Genomic DNA, 22,715 nt, shown 5'->3' with positions numbered 1-22,715 from the left:
TTAAAAAGTCTTGTACGATACAATAGCAAGTGCAGACAGATCCGTCAAATGCATTGGGGCTGGCAAGGTGCAGCTCCTTTCGAAACATGGTACTCTGATATCTGGGAGGAATAAGACGAAAGGGAATAGCATACCCTCCAACAATTCTCCGATGAAAATGGGGACGTCCTAAATAATAATAATAATAATAATAATAATAATAATAATATCCTGCCCTTCTGACAGGGTTGCCCCAGGCCCCAGCCACTCTGGGCGGCTCCCAACATATATAAAAACATAATAAAGCATTATGGTGCTGGAGGAGACTCTTGAGAGTCCCATGGACTGCAAGAAGATCAAACCTCTCCATTCTGAAGGAAATCAGCCTTGAGTGCTCACTGGAAGGACAGATCCTGAAGCTGAGACTCCAGTACTTTGGCCACCTCATGAGAAGAGAAGACTCCCTGGAAAAGACCCTGATGTTGGGAAAGATGGAGGGCACAAGGAGAAGGGGACGACAGAGGACAAGATGGTTGGACAGTGTTCTCGAAGCTACTAGCATGAGTTTGACCAAACTGCAGGAGGCAGTGGAAGACAGGAGTGCCTGGCGTGCTCTGGTCCATGGGGTCACGAAGAGTCGGACACTAAACAACAACAACAACAAATATTTATTGATCTCCTTGGCTCGTGGGTCGCATAACTCCATACCTTCCAACATTTCTCTGATGAAACTAGAGATGTCCTAAGGGAAAGTGGGATGTTCAAGAAACACATCAGAAACCAGGGTGGCTTCTGTAAATCCGGGACTGTCCCTGGAAAATAGGGACACTTGGAGGTGTCTGGAATAGAGGCAAATGGACTGTAGGATTGAAGCTGTGGGTGGATGCACCATTGAGCCATGACATTTCTTTTTGAACAAGGAGCTCAAGGTGGCATGTATAGGTCCCACGCACCCTTGTATACACAGTAAAACTCTGAGGTAGGTTAGGAGGAGAGATAGAGACTAGTTCAGAGTTATCTGGGTGACTGGGGATTTGAACCCGGGTCTCCTTGGCCCTAGTCTGACACCAACCCCCTGTGGCGTCATGTGTGAGGGGACCACAGGGGCAGTTGCCCCGGGTGCAAAATTGTTAGCGGCGGAAAATTTCGACACCCGGTGCTGCCTCAGTACAACTGTGTGCTTGAGTTGCCGGGATCCATTGAAAACAGCTTCTCCATGCGAACCAGGAAGTGACCTCTCCAGACAACAGACTGACTCTTCTTTTCTTATCTCTGTGGCCAAGATCTCCTGGGTGATGTGGCCGCTTTTAGGCAGTTGAACGCGCATGTGTTTTCCATCCGTTTCCCTCCCTCCGTGTGACCCACACAACATCACTGCCAACCAACTATACTACAATAGCTGTTGTGTACGGAAGGGGGGGGGATTCAATTTGGTTCTCATTTAAAGGCAAATCTGTCAGATTTGCACTTTAGCAAACCAAAATGCAAAGCACCCTTCAAAATGTGCACTTATCTGAATTTTGCAATGTAGTTCTCCAACCGATATTTACAAACATGCATATCTTGTGGGAAAGTGTGCCTAAAAATGAAGATACTGTTGAAAAAAACAAATGCATTCTACTAGGGAAAATTGTTTGTACATGAGTCAAAACTGCATACAAAAATGTGTTCTTTGGGAGAAAATGGCATGAAAACCCTGATGAATTTTTAGGAAGATTTTTTTTATTTATTTGCAAATTGTTGCTGAAGGGTGGAGAACTGAAATAAGATTGTAAAATGTGAAACAAATGTGAAACTAAGAGAACTGATATTGCCAGATCCTTCCATCCTTCCTTGCGTGGGCATTTTGTTCCTTCAAAAAAGGACATGAGAGAGGATTTTGAACAGCGAAGCAGCGGGAAGGAGTGCTTCACCCTTTTCCTACTTGCCTGTTGGTTTATTTTCTTTTTTGGCTTATTCCCCATAGAATGATCGGGACACAGGTGGCGCTGTGGATTAATCCACAGAGGCTAGGACTTGCCGATCAGAAGGTCGGCGGTTCGAATCCCCGCGATGGGGTGAGCTCCCATTGCTCGGTCCCTGCTCCTGCCAACCTAGCAGTTTGAAAGCACGTCAAAGTGCAAGTAGATAAATAGGTACTGCTCCGGTGGGAAGGTAAACGGCTTTTCCGTGTGCTGCTCTGGTTCGCCAGAAGCGGCTTAGTCATGCTGGCCACATCTGTACGCCGGCTCCCTCGGCCAATAAAGCGAGATGAGCGCCGCAACCCCAGAGTCGCTCACGACTGGACCTAATGGTCAGGGGTCCCTTTGCCCTTTGCCTTTTGCCATAGGATGAAAACATGCATTTTGAACGTAACAGTGGGAAAAGCCACTGGGCAGAGTCAGCAGGTGCTGAAAGGGTAATTCTTCTAGCCACTTCTCTGCTCAAAATCCTCCCTCCAAAATAATAATAATAATAATAATAATAATAATAATAATAATAATTTATTTGTACCCCGCCCATCTGGCTGGGCTTCCCCAGCCACTCTGGGCGGCTTCCAACAAAGATTAAAAATACATTAAAATGTCACACATTAAAAACTTCCCTTCAGATGTCTTCTAAATGTCAGGTAGTTGTTTATCTCTTTGACATCTGATGGGAAGAATAAGAAGTCTTGGATTCCCATTACATGCATTTGGCCATTAAAACTTTCATAATACCAGTTTCATGTTCATAGAGTTGGAAGTGACCCTGAGGTTCATCTCATCCAGCTGGCCTATACAGGGATCGAACCTGCAACTTTGGTGTCATCAGCACTGCGCACCAACCAACTGAGCTATCCATCCTGAGCTTGTAGTTAGCTCTTCAGTCCCCAAGCAGATGGGGGAATCTGCATCTCCACCAGCCTCAAAAGGCCCATCCAAGCTGGTGAATCAAGCGAGCTGCTGCAACCATTATGGAGAGGCACTCCTAAATATGCATGTGTGCAGCTGTGTATGGAGAAGACTGGGACACGAGTGGCGCTGTGGTCTAAACCACTGAGCCTCTTGGGTTTGCCGATCAGAAGGTGGACGGTTTGAATCCCTGCGACGGGGTGAGCTCCCGTTGCTCTGTCCCAGCTCCGGCCAACCTAGCAGTCCGAAAGCACACCAGTGCAAGTAGATAAATAGGTACCGCTGAGGCTGGAAGATATACAGCATTTCCGTGCACTCTGGCACTTGTCAAGGTGTTCTGTTCTGCCAGAAGCGGTTTAGTCATGCTGGCCACATGACCCGGAAAGCTGCCTGCGGACAAACGCCGGCTCCCTCGGCCTGAAAGTGAGATGAGCGCCGCAACCCCATAGTCGCCTTTGACTGGATTTAATTGTCCAGGAGTCCTTTACCTTTTTTTTCTAATGGAGAAGACTTTTCCTCTGCATGAATCTCCTTTACTGGACTAAGAGTCAAGCAAATGTTTGTTGCCTCTTAGTATTTAAAGGGCTGGGGATTTTTGTATTATTATTATTATTTAAACACAAACAGCATAAAGAGGGAGATTGCTACCAGTAATCACAAAGGACATGGAGATGGAATGTAACTCCTTTGTTTGCTGTGATTTTGGGGGAAATCCTTCATCTGAAGGTGCTATTTGTATTGGGAGGAAATCCCCCAATGACACCACTTAAAACCATGCTAATTTGGCTCCACGAATTACATATCAAAAGATTTGTTTGCCCATCTCTACAATAATTTTGTCCAGACAAGTGTAATTTAATGCAACTTGATTTTTATTTACTTAATCACAACTGTGGTTAGTAACAGGCATTGTTGTTAATTCAAAATAAGATGAATCTGTGTGGATAATATCACAGTTATATCTACTGATTGCAACTCTCTTGTAATATTGATTTTTTTTTAAAAAAGTTTAACCATCTCTAGCCCTGCTCAAAAAATCAACTCTGATCAAACATCCAGTGACACTTAAAATGATTGCGCGAAGCTCCCCACATGGAATAGCTCACTGCCATCAATAGATTTTCTTAGACTTCTTTAATTTGTATTTCTAAATAATATCTTTCAAAAAAAAAAAGCAATGCTTTAGTGCAATATTATGTAAAAGCAGACTTATCAGTATTAAAAGGGGAAGGGGGAAGATTGCATATAAAACAAAATACAATTGTCAGGCACTAGTAGGTTGACTGCTAGTTTACATTTGTGATTGCAAAGTGGAATGGAGGATTTGAAAATAAGGTGCAAGAGGAATGCAGTTTCGTTTCTGAAGATGTCCAGATTTTGGTTGAAAAGCGTAACGTTTGCAGGAAATTCAAACGCGGTATCATTGTGAAGTCCAGTGCATACTTCAAGATGCAAAAGATTGCAGATGTATCTCCACAACGGTATTAACATTGAGCCTGAACAGAGAAAATTCCCTGGTGGGTTGTCTTCATTGCCATTTATATCTCATTTCACACAATACACAAAACAACACACGCAACAAAATGTAACATCTTTTGACATCACCCGCGGAAAAAGAAAACATTCCACCCACTTTTAAAGAATCATATATTTCCATCTGAAGACAAATCTTGCACATCACAGTGAACGTTCAAAATCTAGGAACTTTCAAAAACGGCAAGGGCGTGTTGACAATCCCTCATGCATTTGGCTCACGTCCAAAAATATGAAGATGGTCTAAATTCACTAGACTGCTACTTAATGGCCCTCATCAGCATTCACTGGGGTCAGTCCATCCTGTTGGACATTTGCCACATGTGTGGAGGTCATCATTTCCTCGTGTTTTCCAACAATCTGCATATTTTGGACGATGGCCAATGCAGCTACGCATACGCAAGTCCCATGAAAATCAAGGGGGTTAAGGTACATGTCATTTTGTGCTGGAATGTGGCCATCTCCTGTACACACACACACATAAAAAAAATTAATATATTGGCGAAGTTTTCAAAATACCCTTGCTTGTCATCTGGTGCAGGTGTAGAATGAAAATATATATATTTCCAGAATGGTTCATGTGTACTACTTAAGTGTGTTCTTCATAAGTCTAGTTTGTATCTGACTAGCCTTTATTTCCCCCCATCATGTGCTCTCTTTCTTTTTATCAGATTATATTGCAACATGGCGATCTGTCCCTCACATTGCACTCAGCGATACAGTAGTTGGGTCCATATATATATATGAATCTGTTTCATTATCTATTTCCACGATTACAGTCCTACCTCTCCCTTTTGCCATTTCGACGTAGTAGATTGCATTAAGCAAATAGCATCTTTTAATAATAACAACAGTTCTCTCTTAACATAGAACAAAATAATAATAATAATAATATATATATATGCGTATATACATTCATTACTGAATCAGAATACTTGGAACAAAGGAAGTCAAATTAACTAGGGAACATATGTAGACATTGCTAAGCTTACACATAAAACCAGTTTGTTTTCATGATCATGCCTCACCTCTTAAATATCGCCTGGTCCAACATGTGGTAGCTCTCCTGTGGAACGTGAACAAAATACAAAGGAGTACAACTTCCCCAAGAGATAGGTGTGCCCAGGAACAGCATCCCTCCCCCCCCGTCTAAATAATCCTAAGGAGTCAAAATATACAAGAGCAAGATCTTATTCCCACTGTACTTTACACAGGGTGCTTCATCCTAAACCGACCAGTGCGGTCTGCCTAAGGTTTAAGGGAACCTCCTGCCAGGACACACCCCTCACTGGCTCTCCTCTGCACCCTCTCAAGTGCTTTTGGCCTGAATGGAATGAGGCTTTGATCTCATTCCATCATGCTGGTCTGGATGATGGGCTGAGAGGGTGAGTATGTGTACTGAGATAAAATTTAAATTTTTTTTTTTGCTCCACTCACTTTTGCATATGGAAGGTAGCTGAAAAGGGGTTCCCCACCCGTCCCTTCAGGTAAGACATGTATCTTGCAGATGTCCATGGGTTTATGTGCAAAAAATGTGTCATCTCACCAGGCCAAGACACCATTTTCCATAGAGGGGGAGATCCATGGAATATATGCTTATTACATCATCTGCCATTACATTCAACTAATATACCAGGGCTGCAATGCTATACCTGCTTAAGCGCTACTGAACTCAATGGGACTTACTTCTGAGTAGACATGTCAAGACTTGCACTGTTGCTGTAGGAATGCTAGATATTTTTTCTCCCCTGAGCAGAACAGGGGCGGATCAAATGAAATTCTCAAGAGTAATGAACTCAAAGACAATTATGGCGTTGATCATGTTAACAGCCCAACTATTCTGTCTCAGTAGTTACTAACAGTAAAGCAGCAAAGATTCAATTCTCATAGAATCGTAGAGTTGGAAGGGAACCTAAAGTTCCTCAACACCCTGAAATGCCTATTTCCCATATTACTTTTCGATGTGGCAAAACCACCACATGGGAATCCTTTTTTTTAAAAACCACCTCAACTTGTACAAGGTCAACACACACACACAAAAAAAATGTGTTGCATCCTGGTAGCTCAGTCGCATCAAATATTAACATGAGGAAACAAACTGAAGTACTTTATAGGGAGGGGAAATAGGTGGAAACTGCACAAACCCTACTATAGGGAGGAAAAACACACAGAGGAAACGGCTTTAAACAGAATCAGACCACTGGTCCAACTCTTCAGTATTGCTAGCATCAGGGGCAATCCCTAAATAATGGAACCTGATTCTGCCACCTTCCAAAACCCTACTAGTTTGGGTTGTGGCATTAGCCAAAAGAAAATTAAAAAGTGCTGGGGTTGGAGGAGGAGGAGGAGTTTGGATTTGATATTCCGATTTATCACTACCCTAAGGAGTCTCAAAGTGGCTAGCAATCTCCTTTCCCTTCCTCCCCCACAACAAACACTCTGTGAGGTGAGTGGGGCTGAGACACTTCAGAGAAATGTGACTAGCCCAAGGTCACCCAGCAGCTGCATGTGGAGGAGCGGGTAAGCGAACCCGGTTCACCAGATTACGAGCCCACCGCTCTGAACCACTACACCACACTGGAAGAGTCCAGCACCCTGATGAGGAAACGAATTGCCTCCTACCTGGTCATCAGAGCGGCCATCAGGTGAGCAGAGAGGGAGCAATAAGATCAGCTGAAGAGGGGAGGCCGTGGGACTGTGTGTCTCCTTGTATGTGTGCTATGTGTGTGCCTACATTGACCGCTAGTGGCTCTCCAGGGTTTCAGACAGGATTGAACCCGGAGAACATGTGCTCTCTGTCACAGAGCGAGAGCCCTTCCCCACAGCTTACCACCCACAGTTCGCAGCTTAAAAACAGCGAGCGGACACACACACACAAAAACACACACTTCATTAACTCACAAAGAAGGCAATACAAGCACACTCTCCCAGTCAGCAGTTCTGTGGACAAAAGGGCACAGCAAGCAAAGTGGAAGGCAGCTCTCGTCCTCTGCAGTGTAAACTCGCTTTCCCCAAGCAGCGCACGGCTAGGAAAAAATACTGGGGAATGCATTTGAATGAACTTAGCACTTAGGAGAGCTTTTCACCAACGAAAATTGTGCCTACATGGCAGAGCCCGCCCCCAAACAAAAGGTTTAATAGCCTCCCCTTTTTTGTCCTGGGAGCAGAAGTTTCCTTAGGGGAAAAAATCTCTGACACTTCTCAGCACCCTCACTGAACTACAATTCCCAGATTCTTTGGGTGGAAGTGAAACAGATATCAGCCTGATTCAATTTGTAGGGTAGTGCTGCTTTTAAACCGGTTCATTTAAGTACATCTCCACCTGCAATTGATTGCAGCAATTTGAAATCGATAACCAATAGATGTGTGCAAGAGAGGTTGGAATGGACTTCAAAATGCAGCAGTTGCCTTTAAATTACCTCATTTCCCGTCTAAGTGTATGAAATTAGCCTTTTGTGGAAACCTAACTGTCCAAAAAAGAACCACTCCACCTTAGGTTACTGTTGCCCTTTGTTTATTGTGTAACAGCCCTGTTTTACTGATGTAACTACAAAAAAAATGCGCATCGAAACATAAAAGGCGGCTCAGACGATTTATGCAGTTTGGTTGACATGGAGGACAGCAGCCTGGCTTGATTCTTCATCAGAGTGCTCCATCTCCCCACTGGTCGGTTTGCTCCTTTCATCGTAGAGTTCCTGCCTGATTTCGAGCGAAGCCCTATAGTCATCTCCTTCTTCAACGATGGCGAGCTCGATGTTGTTGTTGACCACAGCATCTCCTTCACTCCCATTTTCTCTTTCCAGGGAGTCAGCAAAGGCTTTCCCTTCCTCTGCCAGAGAACTGGGAGAGGCCAGGTCAGAGTGAATCTCGGTGAAGGATGTCTCCTCATCGTTTGCAGTGTGCTCACTGCCGGTAGCCTCTGCCGGCTTGTCTTCCGTTTCTGCGGAGGGATCTCCATCCCGAACTTTCTTCACGTTGAACGTGAGGGGAGAGACCTTGAAAGATGAGCTTTTTGATGAGGAGGACTTTTGGTGGTTAGGGGTGAGAGACTTCTTAATCTTCTCCCTCCTCTCATGAGAGACGATCTTGGTGCTGAACTTGTTCATCTTCTTCTCGATATTTTGGCGGGAAAACGCTTTCTTCAGGCTATCCACCTTCTTGAGGCTGGACCTCTTGATTTTCTCAGCTCTCGTCTCCCCGATTTTCTCATCCATGCTATCGTCTGCCCCCTCTTCATCATGGGGTGCTTCATCCTCTGAGGAAAGCTCTACAGTGTGCAAGGTTTCCTCCAAAGTTTTGTTCTCATCAACAGGCTCTTCCTTCCCGTCAGTAATACTGGGAACAGGCTCTTTCACAAACACGCTGGCCGGGATTTCGTTTTCTTCCTGCAAAGAGTTGACATCGTGTTTATTCAGTGTTCACATAGCACAGACTTGATAAACAAGGCACGGCCCTCAACAACATCAATATTTTTCTTTCGAATAAGGCGGTAAAGGAAGTTTGTTTTTTCTGCTGTTGTTGCCACAGTATATTTAACCAGTAACAATCACTCCCCGTGGAATTGTTCGGTTACGTGCTGTAAGAGTAATGGGCTTACGAGCTGTCAACTGCATTGTAGAAGAATTCATTTTGCTCCACGTTTAGGCCAGCGTAGATCTAACCGTGCCAATTTCTTAATGCAGTTGACAGCAAGATGCAGGATCAATTCCTGTTTCCCCTTCACGCACCCCTCCCTGATGGCCTTAACAGCAATATTAACGATGGTTATGGCTAACTAGGGCTCCTGGTCACATTTAACCCATAGTCTGAAATTGGCTCCAAACCATTGTTAAACAATTGGCAGCGGCGTATCTCCACTAGTCCCGGAAAAGCTAACCAGGAGATTGTTCTGCAAGTCCACTCCCCTTCCCGGGGGTGGCATTGAGGGGAACCAGGACCTCCCAGTGACCCAGCTGTGGGTGGAGGGATGCCACCTGCATCATAGGGACCCCTGGCCTCATCACCCCACCGGCTGACCAATTGCAGTAGCTGGGGGGCATGGCTGCTAGCCATTTAAACAGCGGCACGGCTGGGGGGTGACCTCCTTTCGCCTCCTCGCTGGATCTCCCAGCCCACCTGCCCTCTTTTCATGCGTTGCTTGACAGTGGCCTTGCTATGGACTAAGGTCGGCCGCCATATTGTTGGGGCCAGGTAGGAATTTTTTCCACTTGGCAAACTGGCACTAGCCATTTGGTTTTCGCCTACCTTGTAAACCTTGTTTATGGGAGGGGAGGTTGTTGCCTCTGCCTGCCCCTCCTCGTTAAGGGTATCCAGGGGGCATGGTTCCTGTCCAAAGCCTGGGCATGGGCTAGGGCCTTAGCATGACCCCATCAGGTACCCTGGGGGTGCCCCAATTTGATGTATATCATAGGGCTCTCCCTACTGGTGGTTTACCCTTATGAGACTCCTTGCAGATGGGCAGGAGTCAGGATATAGTCCGGTTTCACCCAATGCCTAAGCCAAATTGCTCACATCTGTAACCAGTAAATTTGTGGCCTATTTTATCCCATTAACCTAAACTTTACAGGCATAGGCAAACTCGGCCCCCCAGATGTTTTGGGACTACAACTCACATCATCCCTGACCACTGGTCCTGTTAGCTAGGGATGACGGGAGTTGTAGTCCCAAAACATCTGGAGGGCCAAGTTTGCCTATGCCTGACCTAAATATTTGTGTCCTTGTGTTAATTGTCTAAGGGAACTGCGGGGCCCAGAACCTCACCACGCAATGCTCTTTACTCGTCATGAATCTGGGAGCTTGAAACATGCAAAGTATGTGCTCTACCAATGTGCTGGAGCACACAAGACGTTCGCACATCCTCCATTCATTTTTACTTGCTGCAAAACATGGAACAACGGCAATGTTTTTGCATGTGTCATGGGCCTTAGGGAAAACCAAGGGGGGAAGTGAAATTGGAACTGCCTCCAGTTACAAATCAGGCAGACACCATCTCCTGTTGTCCTTTTGGCGCCTTTCAAAGACGGTCCTTCTCTGACAAGCCTTTCAAGTGGAGATGTTTATCCCAGTTTGAGTATTGGACTCAAAACTGTTTTCACGCAAGTTTAATCGCTGTGGTCCTCTTTATTGTCAAATCGCTTTGGGGTGTTTTAAGGTAATCCATTAAAAAAATATTTCAATGACAAAGAAATATCAGAATTGTAGGTGCTTGTCGGAATTTATAACATAGAATTATGAGAGTTTTAAATTTTTTTTTATGCTTGGTCTGGAGCATTAACACTCCCTTGACAATAATATAAAGCAGGACTCATGAAGAAGTACCCCAGGTTAATTGAGGATAGTTATTTATGGCTGAGGAGAAAGACGATGTTGCATGGAGGGCATGAGCTCTGGCCTTGGGGACATGCACATTCTTCTGTGAAATTTGCTTTAGTTATTGGAATAACTGTATTTCATAAAGGTGCTGGTTTAATGCCATCTGTGCCTCATGCCTCTTGTATCATTCTACACACACCCCACTTTGTATTTTAAATAAATCTTAAAAAATAAGGGGGGAAATATTCCGTAGCCACCAGCTCCGTTGATACCAAACCCACCTTTTCGACTATTTGATGCATCAGACTAAGACATACTGAAGAGCAGATCCATTGAACTTAACAGGCTCAACTATTTCAAGTCTGCTGATTTCAATAGGTCCACTCTTAAATATGACAGAGTTGAACACAACCCTCAGTGCCCTAAACAATGAAAGTGGTCTTTCATTGCGTTCTACGTGGGGCTACCTTTGAAGGTGATCAGGAAACTACAACTAATCCAGAACGCAGCAGCCAGACTGGTGACTGGGAGTGGCTGCCGAGACCATATAACACTGGTCCTGAAAGACCTACATTGGCTCCCAGTATGTTTCCAAGCACAATTCAAAGTGTTGGTGCTGACCTTGAAAGCCATAAATGGCCTCGGCCCAGTATACCTGAAGGAGCATCTCCACCCCCATCATTCAGCCCGGACACAGAGGTCCAGCTTCGAGGGCCTTCTGGCAGTTCCCTCACTGCAAGAAGCGAATTTACAGGAAACCAGGCAGAGGGCCTTCTCGGTAGTGGCACCCACCCTGTGGAACGCCCTCCCACCAGATGCCAAGGAAATAAACAACTATCTGACTTTTAGAAGACATCTGAAGGCAGCCGTGTTTAGGGAAGTTTTTAAAGTTTGATGCTTTATTGTATTTTTAATATTTTGTTGGAGGCCACCCAGAGTGATTGGGGAAACCAGATGGGTGGGGTATAAGTAATAAATTATTATTATTATCATTATTATTACCAACAATGGTACCATGGCAAGGCATTATGAAATGCACAGAACACCTTTAAACAAATATTGGAAAGGATGTGATAGCTTGGGTGCCACAAAATGTCTATAATGGGTGTGATGAGTAATCAGTATGTAATGGCAGAGGATGGCTAAAGAAATACAAATCATCGCTCACCATCCATTTATCCATCCTAGACTTTGTTCAATATTTTCACAATAACCTCTTGTGTCAGGTACTGATGGCATATGACATGGGTAGGCAAACTAAGGCCCGGGGATCGGATCCGGCCCAATCGCCTTCTAAATCTGGCCCACGGACAGTCCGGGAATCAGCGTGTTTTTATAATGCTTTTATTTAAAATGCATCTCTGGGTTATTTGTAGGGCCAGCCTGGTGTTTTTACATGAGTAGAACGTGTGCTTTTATTGCTTTTTATTTTATGCATCTCTGGGTTATTTGTGGGGCATAGGAATTCATTCATTTTCCCTCCCCCCAAAAAATATAGTCCAGCCCCTTACAAGGTCCGAGGGACAGTGGACCGGCCCCCTGCAGAAAAAGTTTGCTGACCCCTGGCATATGAGCTTATTTTTCAAAAGCAGCATGAAAAATATATAGGTAAGCTTTGAATGACCCCCCCCCATTCATGGTATATCCATGGTTCTGAGATGGAAGGGGCTTTCAAACTGTTGCTCTTTTCAGGTGGGATTCAGTCGCACACCCAACAAATTCAGGTCTGCAATAAGTCATTCGGGAGGTCTTGTGCCAACAAACCAACTCCCCCCAAAAGATTGGACTTTTTGTGTTAAGAAATGCGGAGGGAAAACGTACTGGAAAAAGTGAGGTTGTGCTTGCTTTGATGCAACATCGTCTAACACCCCTGCTAGCAAACCAACATGAATACTCAATATAGGCATCATTGTCTAATCTTTCTGCAAACAAATCAGGATGAACGCTCAACAAACAGGCTGCCTGGAGCACCCTGACTGGCTATTCAGTGAGTGGGTGGGAAGACTCATACTGGGATATATGGTCTGAAGACCCACCCACCTACTGAAGCTAAGCAGGGTTGGGCATGGATGGTGCCTGGATGGGGGACTGCCTGGGAACCACACTCCTTTGGGTTTCCTGACAGAAGAATGGCAATAAAATAATTAACTAACCAAAATACAGCTGCCTGGCAGTTTCGTCAAACCAAAAGCAGCCTCCACCAGAAATGGCTTGCGTTCAGCATGTACACGGAACAAGATTCTTCTGCAACTAAACATTCTAACTTCTGGGTTTCTTAATCCTGTCGGTGTTGTTGGCAAAGAGAAGTGTGCTTTTGCAGTGATGCTTGTGTGTGCTTAAAAACAACAACACTCGTATTTATAGTGACTTAAAAAAAATTACTCAAGGGAAAAAAGGAAAGGAAAGAAAGAGGTGCTGTTTAAGTAGGTATTTATGACTGATTGCCTTATTACCTGGGACTTAAATCAGTTTTACTTTAAATTGGCTCCCAAGACGAATATAGAACCTACAGCGGCTGCAAATTCTTTCCTGCCTTAATATAGCATTCACATGGGGGTGGGGGGTTGGAAATGAGAGAAAGCTCGTCTGGTGCATTTTGGGGCATTATATAGAAGGGATGCTGTGAGGTACTTAAAGGGCATTTAGTACGAGCCCATGGCTTTGCGTAGCATTAGGGTTGCCATAAGTCCAGAATTTCCTGGATATACCCAGAATACTGCAGTTTGCAGTCAGAAGAAGTATCCGGGTGGAAATCGCCCCCGCTGGAAAAACATGTCAGGGAAAATCCGGACGTATGGCAAGCCATATCGGCAGTGTCGTTTTTGCCAATATTGCTTAGAAATAGCGCCAAACTCCCCCCCCCCCAAAAAAAGTTCAACAATTTTGTGGGGGGGAATTGTGTCCAGATTTTCACTTTTTGAAATACAGTGGTAACTCGGGTTAAGAACTTAATTTGTTCTGGAGGTCCGTTCTTAACCTGAAACAACTGTTCTTAACCTGAGGTACCATTTTAGCTAATGGGCCTCCTGCCGCCGCCGCGCGATTTCTGTTCTCATCCTGAAGCAAAGTTCTTAACCCGAGGTACTATTTCTGGGTTAGCAGAGTCTGTAACCTGAAGCATATGTAACCTGAAGCGTCTGTAACCCAAGGTACCACTGTATGGCAACCCTACATAACGTTTGAATATTATTTATTTACTTATTGCATTTATAGCCCCTCTCCTAAGGAGCCCAGGGCAGCATACATGGTGCCCCCCCTCCTCATTTAATCACAAGAACAACAATAACCTTATGAGGTAGGCTAAGCTGAGAGGCCGTGGCTTGCCCAAGGTTTACCCAGTGCGTTTCATATCCGAGCGGGGATTCAAACCCTGATCTTCTAGGTCCTTGTCTGACATGCTAACCACCACACTGGCTCTCATATGCTGCTAATCGTATGCATAAATGACTTGGGGAAATGAAGAGGTCAGGTAGGGCACTCATCCTTCCTATAAGCAAATTAATCAAATCAAACTTTTAAAAAGGTGGAAGGGCAGGAGTTCCAGGATCTAGCACAAAGGACCACCTCCTAACAGCCTCTCCAATCTCATACAAGATCTGGTTGTGTGTGTGTGTGTGTGTGTGTGTGTGTGTGTTTACTGAATGCTGATGTGCTGTATGTTTTAGGAGTTTATTAAGATGGGCACATTTTCTTTCCTTCTTTATCATTTTTAGCTGCCCGAATCCTACAACGCCCGCCATCACTCCCCAAGGACCTACTGAGCTTTGGATGATGTGATGTGATGAAGCATTTTTTTGAGAAGAAAGGGGATTGAAATAAACTGCCCCCGGGCTCTGCTGTTGGGCCTCCCAGTAGGATATGTGCAAACAGGATGCTAGAAGAGATGGAACCCCCCCCCCCCCACAGTCTGATCCAGCAGAGCTCTTCATATGCTCATATGGCTCCTCCAAAGTGCTTTAAATCAGATACACTTTCTTTTTTTGGGGGAGGGATGTCAAGCGACAATCTGGTCCTTTCATACATTTCATAATGATAATTGGTCCGCCTACAGGGAATAACTAAAAGTATAAATGAAAGGCTGCACTGATTTTTCTACTGCTGTTACCATACCATGTCTATTTTAGTGTCGATAATGATGAACACCATGGATATAGAAATAAATACTGTACTCTGGCCTTTTAAACTCTCTCTCTCTCTCTCTCTCTCTCTCTCTCTCTCTCTGTGTGTGTGTGTGTGTCTCTCTGTGTGTGTTATTTTTCTCATTGGTTACTATGCTATGTATTTTTGTGTTTTTATATTGCAAACTGCCCTGTGATCCTTGGGTGAAGGGCAGTCTAGAAATCTAATAAGTAAATAAAATAGAAATAAATAACTATGGGATATACAGCCCCTGACTCAGAAGCCTAGACCGGGATTCAACTCAGGTGTCCCATCAGCAGAAGCCCTGTGGAAAGACTTCTGTTTGTGCACAGGGCTCTCCTTTCTTCCTCCCCTGTGCCCCCCACAACTGGCTCACAGTCAGCGGTCAGGAGTGTGGGTGACTTGTAGAAATCAGCTGGTTGTTTGCCACACCTCAACCTCTGTGATATATCACCCAGCAGACCCCAGCAGACTCTTCAGAAATTTCCTTCTCCCGTCAGACAACTTATTCTAGGGGGAAACTCCTCTCTGGCACAGTTCAAAGTAACAAAATGCTTATTGTTTCCAGACACAAGACAAAGCTAAGTACTACGATCTAGTAGGGCTGGGAGATATATCCATATTTCGTCCAAAACCGATTTGAAGACCATATCGTGATAGCAGATATTGGCTAAGAGACAAATGATACACTCAGGTGTCCCAAGAGTGGACTCACAAACTGAATACACACAAACACATCCCCACCTCCCTGCTTGCAGAAAAGCATCACATAAAGGAGAATACTAAGCTAGAGTCGTTTTAGTGTTGGTCAACAGTTAGCCCTGGTAGAACTTAGCAGGGAGGAGAATAGGGAGAAAACTGGGGTAAGTCTTCTCTGACTATCATTGGTTCTGACGCTGCATACTGTTTTTCTCCCTCTCTGCTTTCTGCCTTTCAAGTCCCAACGGTCAACGGCCACTACTGAACGAAGCTGTAGATAGAAAGCGATACCAATCCGAGAGGAAATAAAACCCTACAGTTAGAAGTCATAATAGCAGCCATTCTTCACAGCTCTGGAACGGAATGCGGTGGGTAACATTCACAGCCAAGAAACTTCAGGAAAAGCAAATATTTCAGAAGGAATCTCCTCCAAACAAAGAAGAGGTTATGGAGGACCAAGCAAAGGCCTTCCTTCAGAAATGTGCGCTTATGAAAACATCACAGCTCTGTAGGGTATGTCCCAGAAGCTTGAAATGAACTGGGCAGCAAATTGGCACATGGTTGGGGCTTAGAAAAAACTAGCAGCTTTGACATTTCTGAAGTTCTCTCCCCACTGCAAAAAAATAAAAATTCTGTTGCCATTTGCAATATATGCATTTTTCTGTTTGCCTGTGTCAGGGTTATATACTTAGTTTATAATTTTGAACGAGATGTTCACGAGATAAATTTGCCTCCACACAGAGAAGGGTGGTGGCGCAGCTGAAATGCTGCAATTGTTTCAACTCTGCTCCCAGCAAGAAGCAGATTGCAAAACGTGGCAGATATAATGTAGCTTTTGAACCCGTCAGCTGTTGGTGAAAAGAAAGCACAAGCCCTTCTTCAGAACGGTTTCCCGGACGAAAGGTTATTGGCAAAGTTGCCTCAGGGTTGAGATTCTGAATACCATGTGCAGATGCCATTTTGCACTCGAGTAATCACTTAAAAAATAAAAAAAAAAACCCTGCTACCCTCACGGAAAACACCAGATCAACATTTCAAATTTTTTAAAAGATACACTGTTAAGGTTCTGGTGTTTGTTTCACAATGTTCAAGGGAGCCATTGTGTTCTGAAATAGAGAGATCCATCATGTTCTACAGAGCCTGGGAGTTTCCCATCATCTGTTTCATTAAATGACATCTTGGGAAACAAGGTTGTTGAGCTCATTGTGCTTTTAGTAGAGAAAATAATACAAAAAGTGGTTTTAGGTTACTTTAGACCCAGTGAGCCATACAACGGGGTGGTAAAATAGGTAAAGGGACCCCTGACCAGTAGGTCCAGTCGTGGCCGACTCTGGGGTTGCGGCGCTCATCTCGCTTTATTGGCCAAGGGAGCCGGCGTACAGCTTCCGGATCATGTGGCCAGCATGACTAAGCCACTTCTGGCAAACCAGAGCAGCACACGGAAATGCCGTTTACCTTCCCGCCGGAGCTATTTATCTACTTGCACTTTGACATGCTTTCGAACTGCTAGGTTGGCAGGAGCAGGGACCGAGCAACAGGAGCTCATCCCATCGCGGGGATTAGAACCGCCGACCTTCTGATCGGCAAGTCCTTGGCTCTGTGGTTTAACCCACAACGCCGCCCGCATATAAACGTAAATGCATACATACTTAAGGCACTTGCAGATCATGGGTTCCAACCATCTAATTTAGGGGCGGTGGAGTCTTTTAGTTGTTGCTCTTATTAAGCAAATTGGAGTCACAAACCCTTGCAAGCCTACTGTGGATAATTTAGCAAATGGCCCGTGCGTCCTGATCTGCCCATCCCCAACTGAAAATATATGGACAATGAACTTTAGACCAGTTTAGCTGCGGAGTGATTTGAATTTGCATTTCATCAGCCCTGCCACTATAGTCAAACTGGAACCTAGAATTTAAGAAAGGTGGGGCAACATACGACAACCTCTTGCAACAACTTGCTGGTTCTTTGCCCTAAAGACTTAGTCCAGGCCACAACAATGCAACACGGAAAACAGACTCAGGCCTCAAATATCTGAAACACCACTTGCTTCCCAAGCTTGACTTGGCTCCATTTCTAATGAGACAGTTCACTGTCTACGTTGCAGATACCCGAGGACAAAATGCCAACAATTCATGTATACATATTGTTATTGGCATCCATCTGTCTCGGGAGACAGTGAGCCATTTGGGGTAATTTTGGAGAGTTTCAGCGCCTGCTGTGGCTGGCAAGAATGATGAGGGAGAGATATTTTATTGCAGCTACGAAGGCGACTGCTTTTGCTGCTACAGGTGCACCATGGTGTTTCTTCTCCCTCTTCCCAGCAGTCATTCCTCCTGCCTGGCATATATGGGTAGGCAAACTAAGGCCCGGGGGCCGGATCCAGCCCAATCGGCTTCTCAATCCGGCCCGCGGAAGGTCCAGGAATCAGTGTGTTTTTACATGAGTGTGTCCTTTTATTTAAAATGCATCTCTGGGTTATTTGTGGGGCCTGCCTGGTGTTTTTACATGAGTAGGAGGTGTGCTTTTATTTAAAATGCATCTCTGGGTTATTTGTGGGGCACAGGAATTCGTTCATTATTTTTTTTCAAAATATAGTCAGGCCCCCCCACAAGGTCTGAGAGACAGTGGACCGGCCCCCTGCTGAAAAAGCTTGCTGACCCCTGTGCTAAGCCATACTCAGAATAAACCCATTGAAATAAGTGGAGTTGATTACCAGAAGCCCATTGATTTCAAGCCGTGTCATTTGAGTATGACTCATTCAGAAGCAACACCCTGTCATTCCTTGTAGAGAATGCAGACAAGCAGGGGTTGGATCCATTACTAGCATGCACTTTAAAGGGGAAAGCTGAAGCTGAGACACCCAAAGTGAGATTGTACCCAGGTATGTATACCTAAACACTGAAGGGTATTGTTAAAATCGGCCTCAGAAGTTGCACTGATTCAACCCCTAAGAAAGCATTTTGCGTCATTCTTTTCAGGTTCGTTCCTCATCTGGGCATGATTCTTGATGGGTATCCAAATAAACCTTTTTTGGGGAGGAGCATTTTGGATACCTAGCAAGCTGAAAGGCTGCAGCTTATTGTCCTTCGTGGGAACCTGTGAAATCAAGGCAACGAAATAGTTTGAATCCAGATCTCTTTTGTTGGCACATTGCCTTGAGGCCTTAGTCTGGGTTATGGCTAACTCCAATTTGTTTCTGAATCACAAATTCTCTCTCCTTACATGGGCAAAACTCTCTCTGACTTATGCTTGGCAGGGGACCAAGCAGAGCCTTTGACATCTAACAAGAGAGTTTTTCCAAATACATAAAATTTCGCACAGTGTGGTCAAATCGTCTCGACAACACAGAATGGCTTAATCTTGTTGCAAAGCGATGTCGGCTCATTGGTAATTAGTCTCTTTCTTCATTTACTAATGCTACGTACTGAATAAAAGGGGCCCACCATTAACATCCCGATAGCTTGCAGGCAGGGGATGCAATCCTGTGTCCCTCCAAAAGGGAGTTATATTCCAACTCCCACCAGTTCCAGCCAACATGGCCGATAGGCAGGTTTGATGGGAGTTGCAGCCTGGCAGCATCTGCAGGGACACAAGGTTCCCTATTGTCTGGTATTCAGAAGTATGCTAAAAATTAGTCAGCAATAAGCTGTAAACGATAAAAGCTCATTATGTGCAATGAGCACTTGGCACAGTCATCTCACATGATAATACAGTGGTACCTTGGTTCTCAAACGCCTTGGGACTCAAACGCCTTGGTTCCCAAGCACCGGAAACCCAGAAGTAAGTGTTCTGGTTTTCAAACGTTTTTTGGAAGCCAAACATCCAATCCAGCTGTCGGCTATTTGTTTCTGAGGCGCCTACACCAATCAGAAGCTGCGCCTTGGTTTTCAAACATTTTGGAAGTCAAACGGACTTCCGGAACGGATTAAGTTTGGCGCTTTTGTTTTTGCTATTTATTTTGTGTTTTTGTTTTTGAGGCTTTTTTGGCTAATTTTGTTTTTGTGACTGTGTGGAACCCAGTTCAGCTACTGATTGATTGATTGATTGATTGATTGTGTGACTGCAGAAATGGATAAAAGCCCCCCATCTAAACAATGACTACCATCAGTGCAGTTAAGAAAAAATAATAATTTTTATCATCTACAATACTGTCTTATTTATTTCATAGTACAGTACACTGATTGTTGCTTTCATTTTATGGATCAATGGACTCGTTAGATAGTAAAATCCATGCTGAATAGCTGTTTTAGGGGTTGTTTTTAAAAGTCTGGAATGGATTAATCCATTTTGCATGACTTTCTATGGGAAAGCGTGCCTTGGTTTTGGAACGCTTTGGTTTTGGAACGGATTTCCGGAACGGATTAAGTTTGAGAAACAAGGTACCACTGTACTGCCTCATAAGCACTTGAGAGGCAACTGTTCCACCTCTTCCACTTAAAAAATCTGCATGTCACTGTAAACCATGGTTGACTGCGACCACCTAGCTGGGCACTCCTGTTCCTCTCTATTGCTATGCAGAGTAAACAAACCGTGATCCCTCCAAACAAACCACATTCAAGAACAATCAGTGGCTACAGATTGTGGTTTCTGGGAAATGAAATAAACCACGATCCTTGGTTTGGAACTAATGCTAAACCCGGGACTGTGGCTTGCTTCTCTCTCCAGGGCTAGGAGGAAGAAGCGCAAAGCGGGAGTGATCAACCCATGCACAGTACGCTATTGGTTTATGGCTGACTGTGATGTGCAAATGGGAGCCCTGGACGTGGAAAAGCCGAATGTTTCAGTGAGAAGGTGAGCTCATCATTGCAAGGCGGCAGAGATCTGTGACAGGACTGTGATAGCATGTCTGAATTGGTTTACTGTGGCATAAACTCTAATGGTCTCATAAGCTGCTTCATCAGTTTCTTTAAGACACCATTAAAATTTTCTGCGTCTTTGGCCTCCTGGCCCCATTTCCTCTTGATTTTTGAGCTGGCAGGTTTCTGAGCTGGGAGTCTCTTGGTATTCAAACAGCACAAAAGGCAACCGAACAATGACATTTCTTGGTGTTTTTCTCCTCTTCTGGCTCCTTCCATTTTAAGATCAAATATTTACTAACTGGAGTGGCACTGAATACCAAATTCAGTGACCCCTAAGCTCTCATTTAATGGGATTTTTCTGGTCCCCACATGCTATTAAACTGCACATTGTTGTTACTGTGTTTTGCTTTTTTTTTTTTTTAATAAAAAAGACCTGAAGTTCTCCGTTTTCAGTGGCAACACGAGCTTGCTCATTTGCTGTGGTGCATGATTGGCTGAATGACGTTTATTCTGAACCAAAGCGGGGCGGGGGTGGGGAATCATGCAGGTCATGTGGTTCCAACAAAGCAGAAAGGAACAATGCCAAAGCTTAATAAAGCTTTGCAAACAGTCATTTCTGTGTTTTGTTAGGTATTCTGTGCCGTTTGCAATTTGTAACAACTCCTGCAGCCACATTAGGAAGAAAGAGAAGCCAAGCTTGGAACGGGACAGTATATCTAAATGAGAGGAAAACAAGAAGCATGCAAAGGTACAAAAGTTTTTCTTTTAATAAAGAAAAAACAATGTATCAAGAGCTCTGCTGGATCAGGAAAGGGTCCAATCCAGTCCAGCATCCTGTTCTCACAGTGGCCAACCAGATGCCTGCGGGAAATTTGCAACATAGCTGTCAACTTTTCCCTTTTCTTGCAAGGAATCCTATTTGGAATAAGGGAATTTCCCTTAAAAAAGGGAACATTGACAGCTATGGTTTGCAAGCGGGATCTGAGGGCAACGGCCCTTCTGCTCCCCAATGGTGATTCCCAGAAACTGGAAAGTGACCTGCTCACAAACCTAAACCACATGTATTTATTTTCACATCCATCTTGGGTAAGGGGTAGGAATGGTTCCTTTCTGAGGAACACAAAGTATCAGATTTAATCAGCACTCCTTTTCTAGCAAAAGAGGTGCCAGAACTCACCACGAACACCTCACCCGTTCTCTTAGAATGGCAATGGGGCCCAGATACTGAGTTCCAGCAAGTTCCGGCTAAAAGAAAGCCATGGATTTAATCTGTCTGGGGGCTATTGTTGTTTTTTGGTAATCTGAAAGCTAATGCAGAAACCTCAAACTCTACAGGTTCTTACTGTAACTTTCTACAAGAAACCAGAGGTCAAGATTGTTTTGGGAGATTTTCGCTCGTTTCCGGGAGATTTTTAAAAGCTCGCTGTTCAGTAGCGAATGAAACTGCACACATTAACAACGGGATTTATTTATTTTTTAAAAAAGCTTTTCATCCTGTGTGTACAATACTTTCCGCTCGCCTCCTTTTTTAAACTAGGGAGTGGACAAAATAATAATAATTAATAGGTCTTTTCTTCATCAAGGTCGTATAAGAGAGATCTCTGTGAAGGCTTTTGCCTGGAAAGTCCTAGAATGGATGAAAGGAGAGGGGAGAAAGAAAAAGAGAGACCTGAACATGGCGGCTGTGTTTTATGATCCATTCTAGGGTGTGGCAAAGTTGTTTCCTAGATATGGAGATTCTTGGCAGAGAAAGTTGTGCAGCCTGCAGGGTGAATATCTCATAATTTTGCGAGTGCTTTGGGGCTGAAGTGAACGAGGAAAGCTTTATCTATGGGCCAGCCTCTTTCTGTGTACACATGTTCGCATTGCACGGCTATCCCAGTATGGCGAAAATGCAAGCAGAGGGGCACAAGGGTGGAAAGCTTTTTGAGCACAGCCACAGGGCACATGGGACTCCCTGCTTGGATAAGTGATCCAGCATCAGCTATAAAAATAGGCCTGAACGTGGTGGTAAGCGATGCATTCCAAAGATTCTTAAATCCTCTGTCTCAGGAGCTACAGAGGCACCCAGGGTCAGGGTTGTTGCCAAGAAGATGGGAGTGGTTGAGACATTCAGCCCTGGAGGCAATATGGCCGTCCCCACATGTTTGTTTTGTGTAAAAACAGGCCTAAGGGAAAACCATTTCCCAGTGCGGAAAACTTTGCCTGGGACTTCCTAAGCTCCTACTCCAGGGGTCAGCAAACTTTTTCAGCAGGGTGCCGGTCCACTGTCCTTCAGACCTTGTGGGCGGGGGGGCAGACTATATTTTTTTGGGGGGGAAATGAACGAATTCCTGTGCCCCACAAATAACCCAGAGATGCATTTTAAATAAAAGCACAC

The 22,715-nt window shown here is 44.5% G+C and overlaps 1 protein-coding gene and 1 long non-coding RNA gene across 2 annotated transcripts in view; one reads left to right on the top strand and one right to left on the bottom strand.

The window, feature by feature from the left end:
* Positions 1–3,706: 3,706 nt before the first annotated feature.
* Positions 3,707–22,715, bottom strand: part of CAVIN2 (caveolae associated protein 2) — a 31,117-nt gene continuing 12,108 nt past the window's right edge. Inside the window, exon 2 of the mRNA XM_080971911.1 lies at positions 3,707–8,770. Within this exon, the coding sequence (XP_080828037.1) occupies positions 7,979–8,770 (792 nt within the window). The 3' untranslated portion in view covers positions 3,707–7,978. The remainder of the gene's footprint in view (positions 8,771–22,715) is intronic.
* LOC308458663 lies at positions 8,778–20,749 on the top strand. Its single transcript, XR_013977611.1, has 3 exons — positions 8,778–16,049; positions 18,325–18,417; positions 20,202–20,749. It is a non-coding gene; the product is annotated as an uncharacterized lncRNA (long non-coding RNA).

The sequence above is a fragment of the Podarcis pityusensis genome (genome assembly GCF_964106645.2).
Source record: "Podarcis pityusensis genome assembly, chromosome: 1".
Lineage (NCBI taxonomy): Eukaryota > Metazoa > Chordata > Lepidosauria > Squamata > Lacertidae > Podarcis > Podarcis pityusensis.
This window is presented reverse-complemented; position numbering and strand designations above follow the sequence as displayed.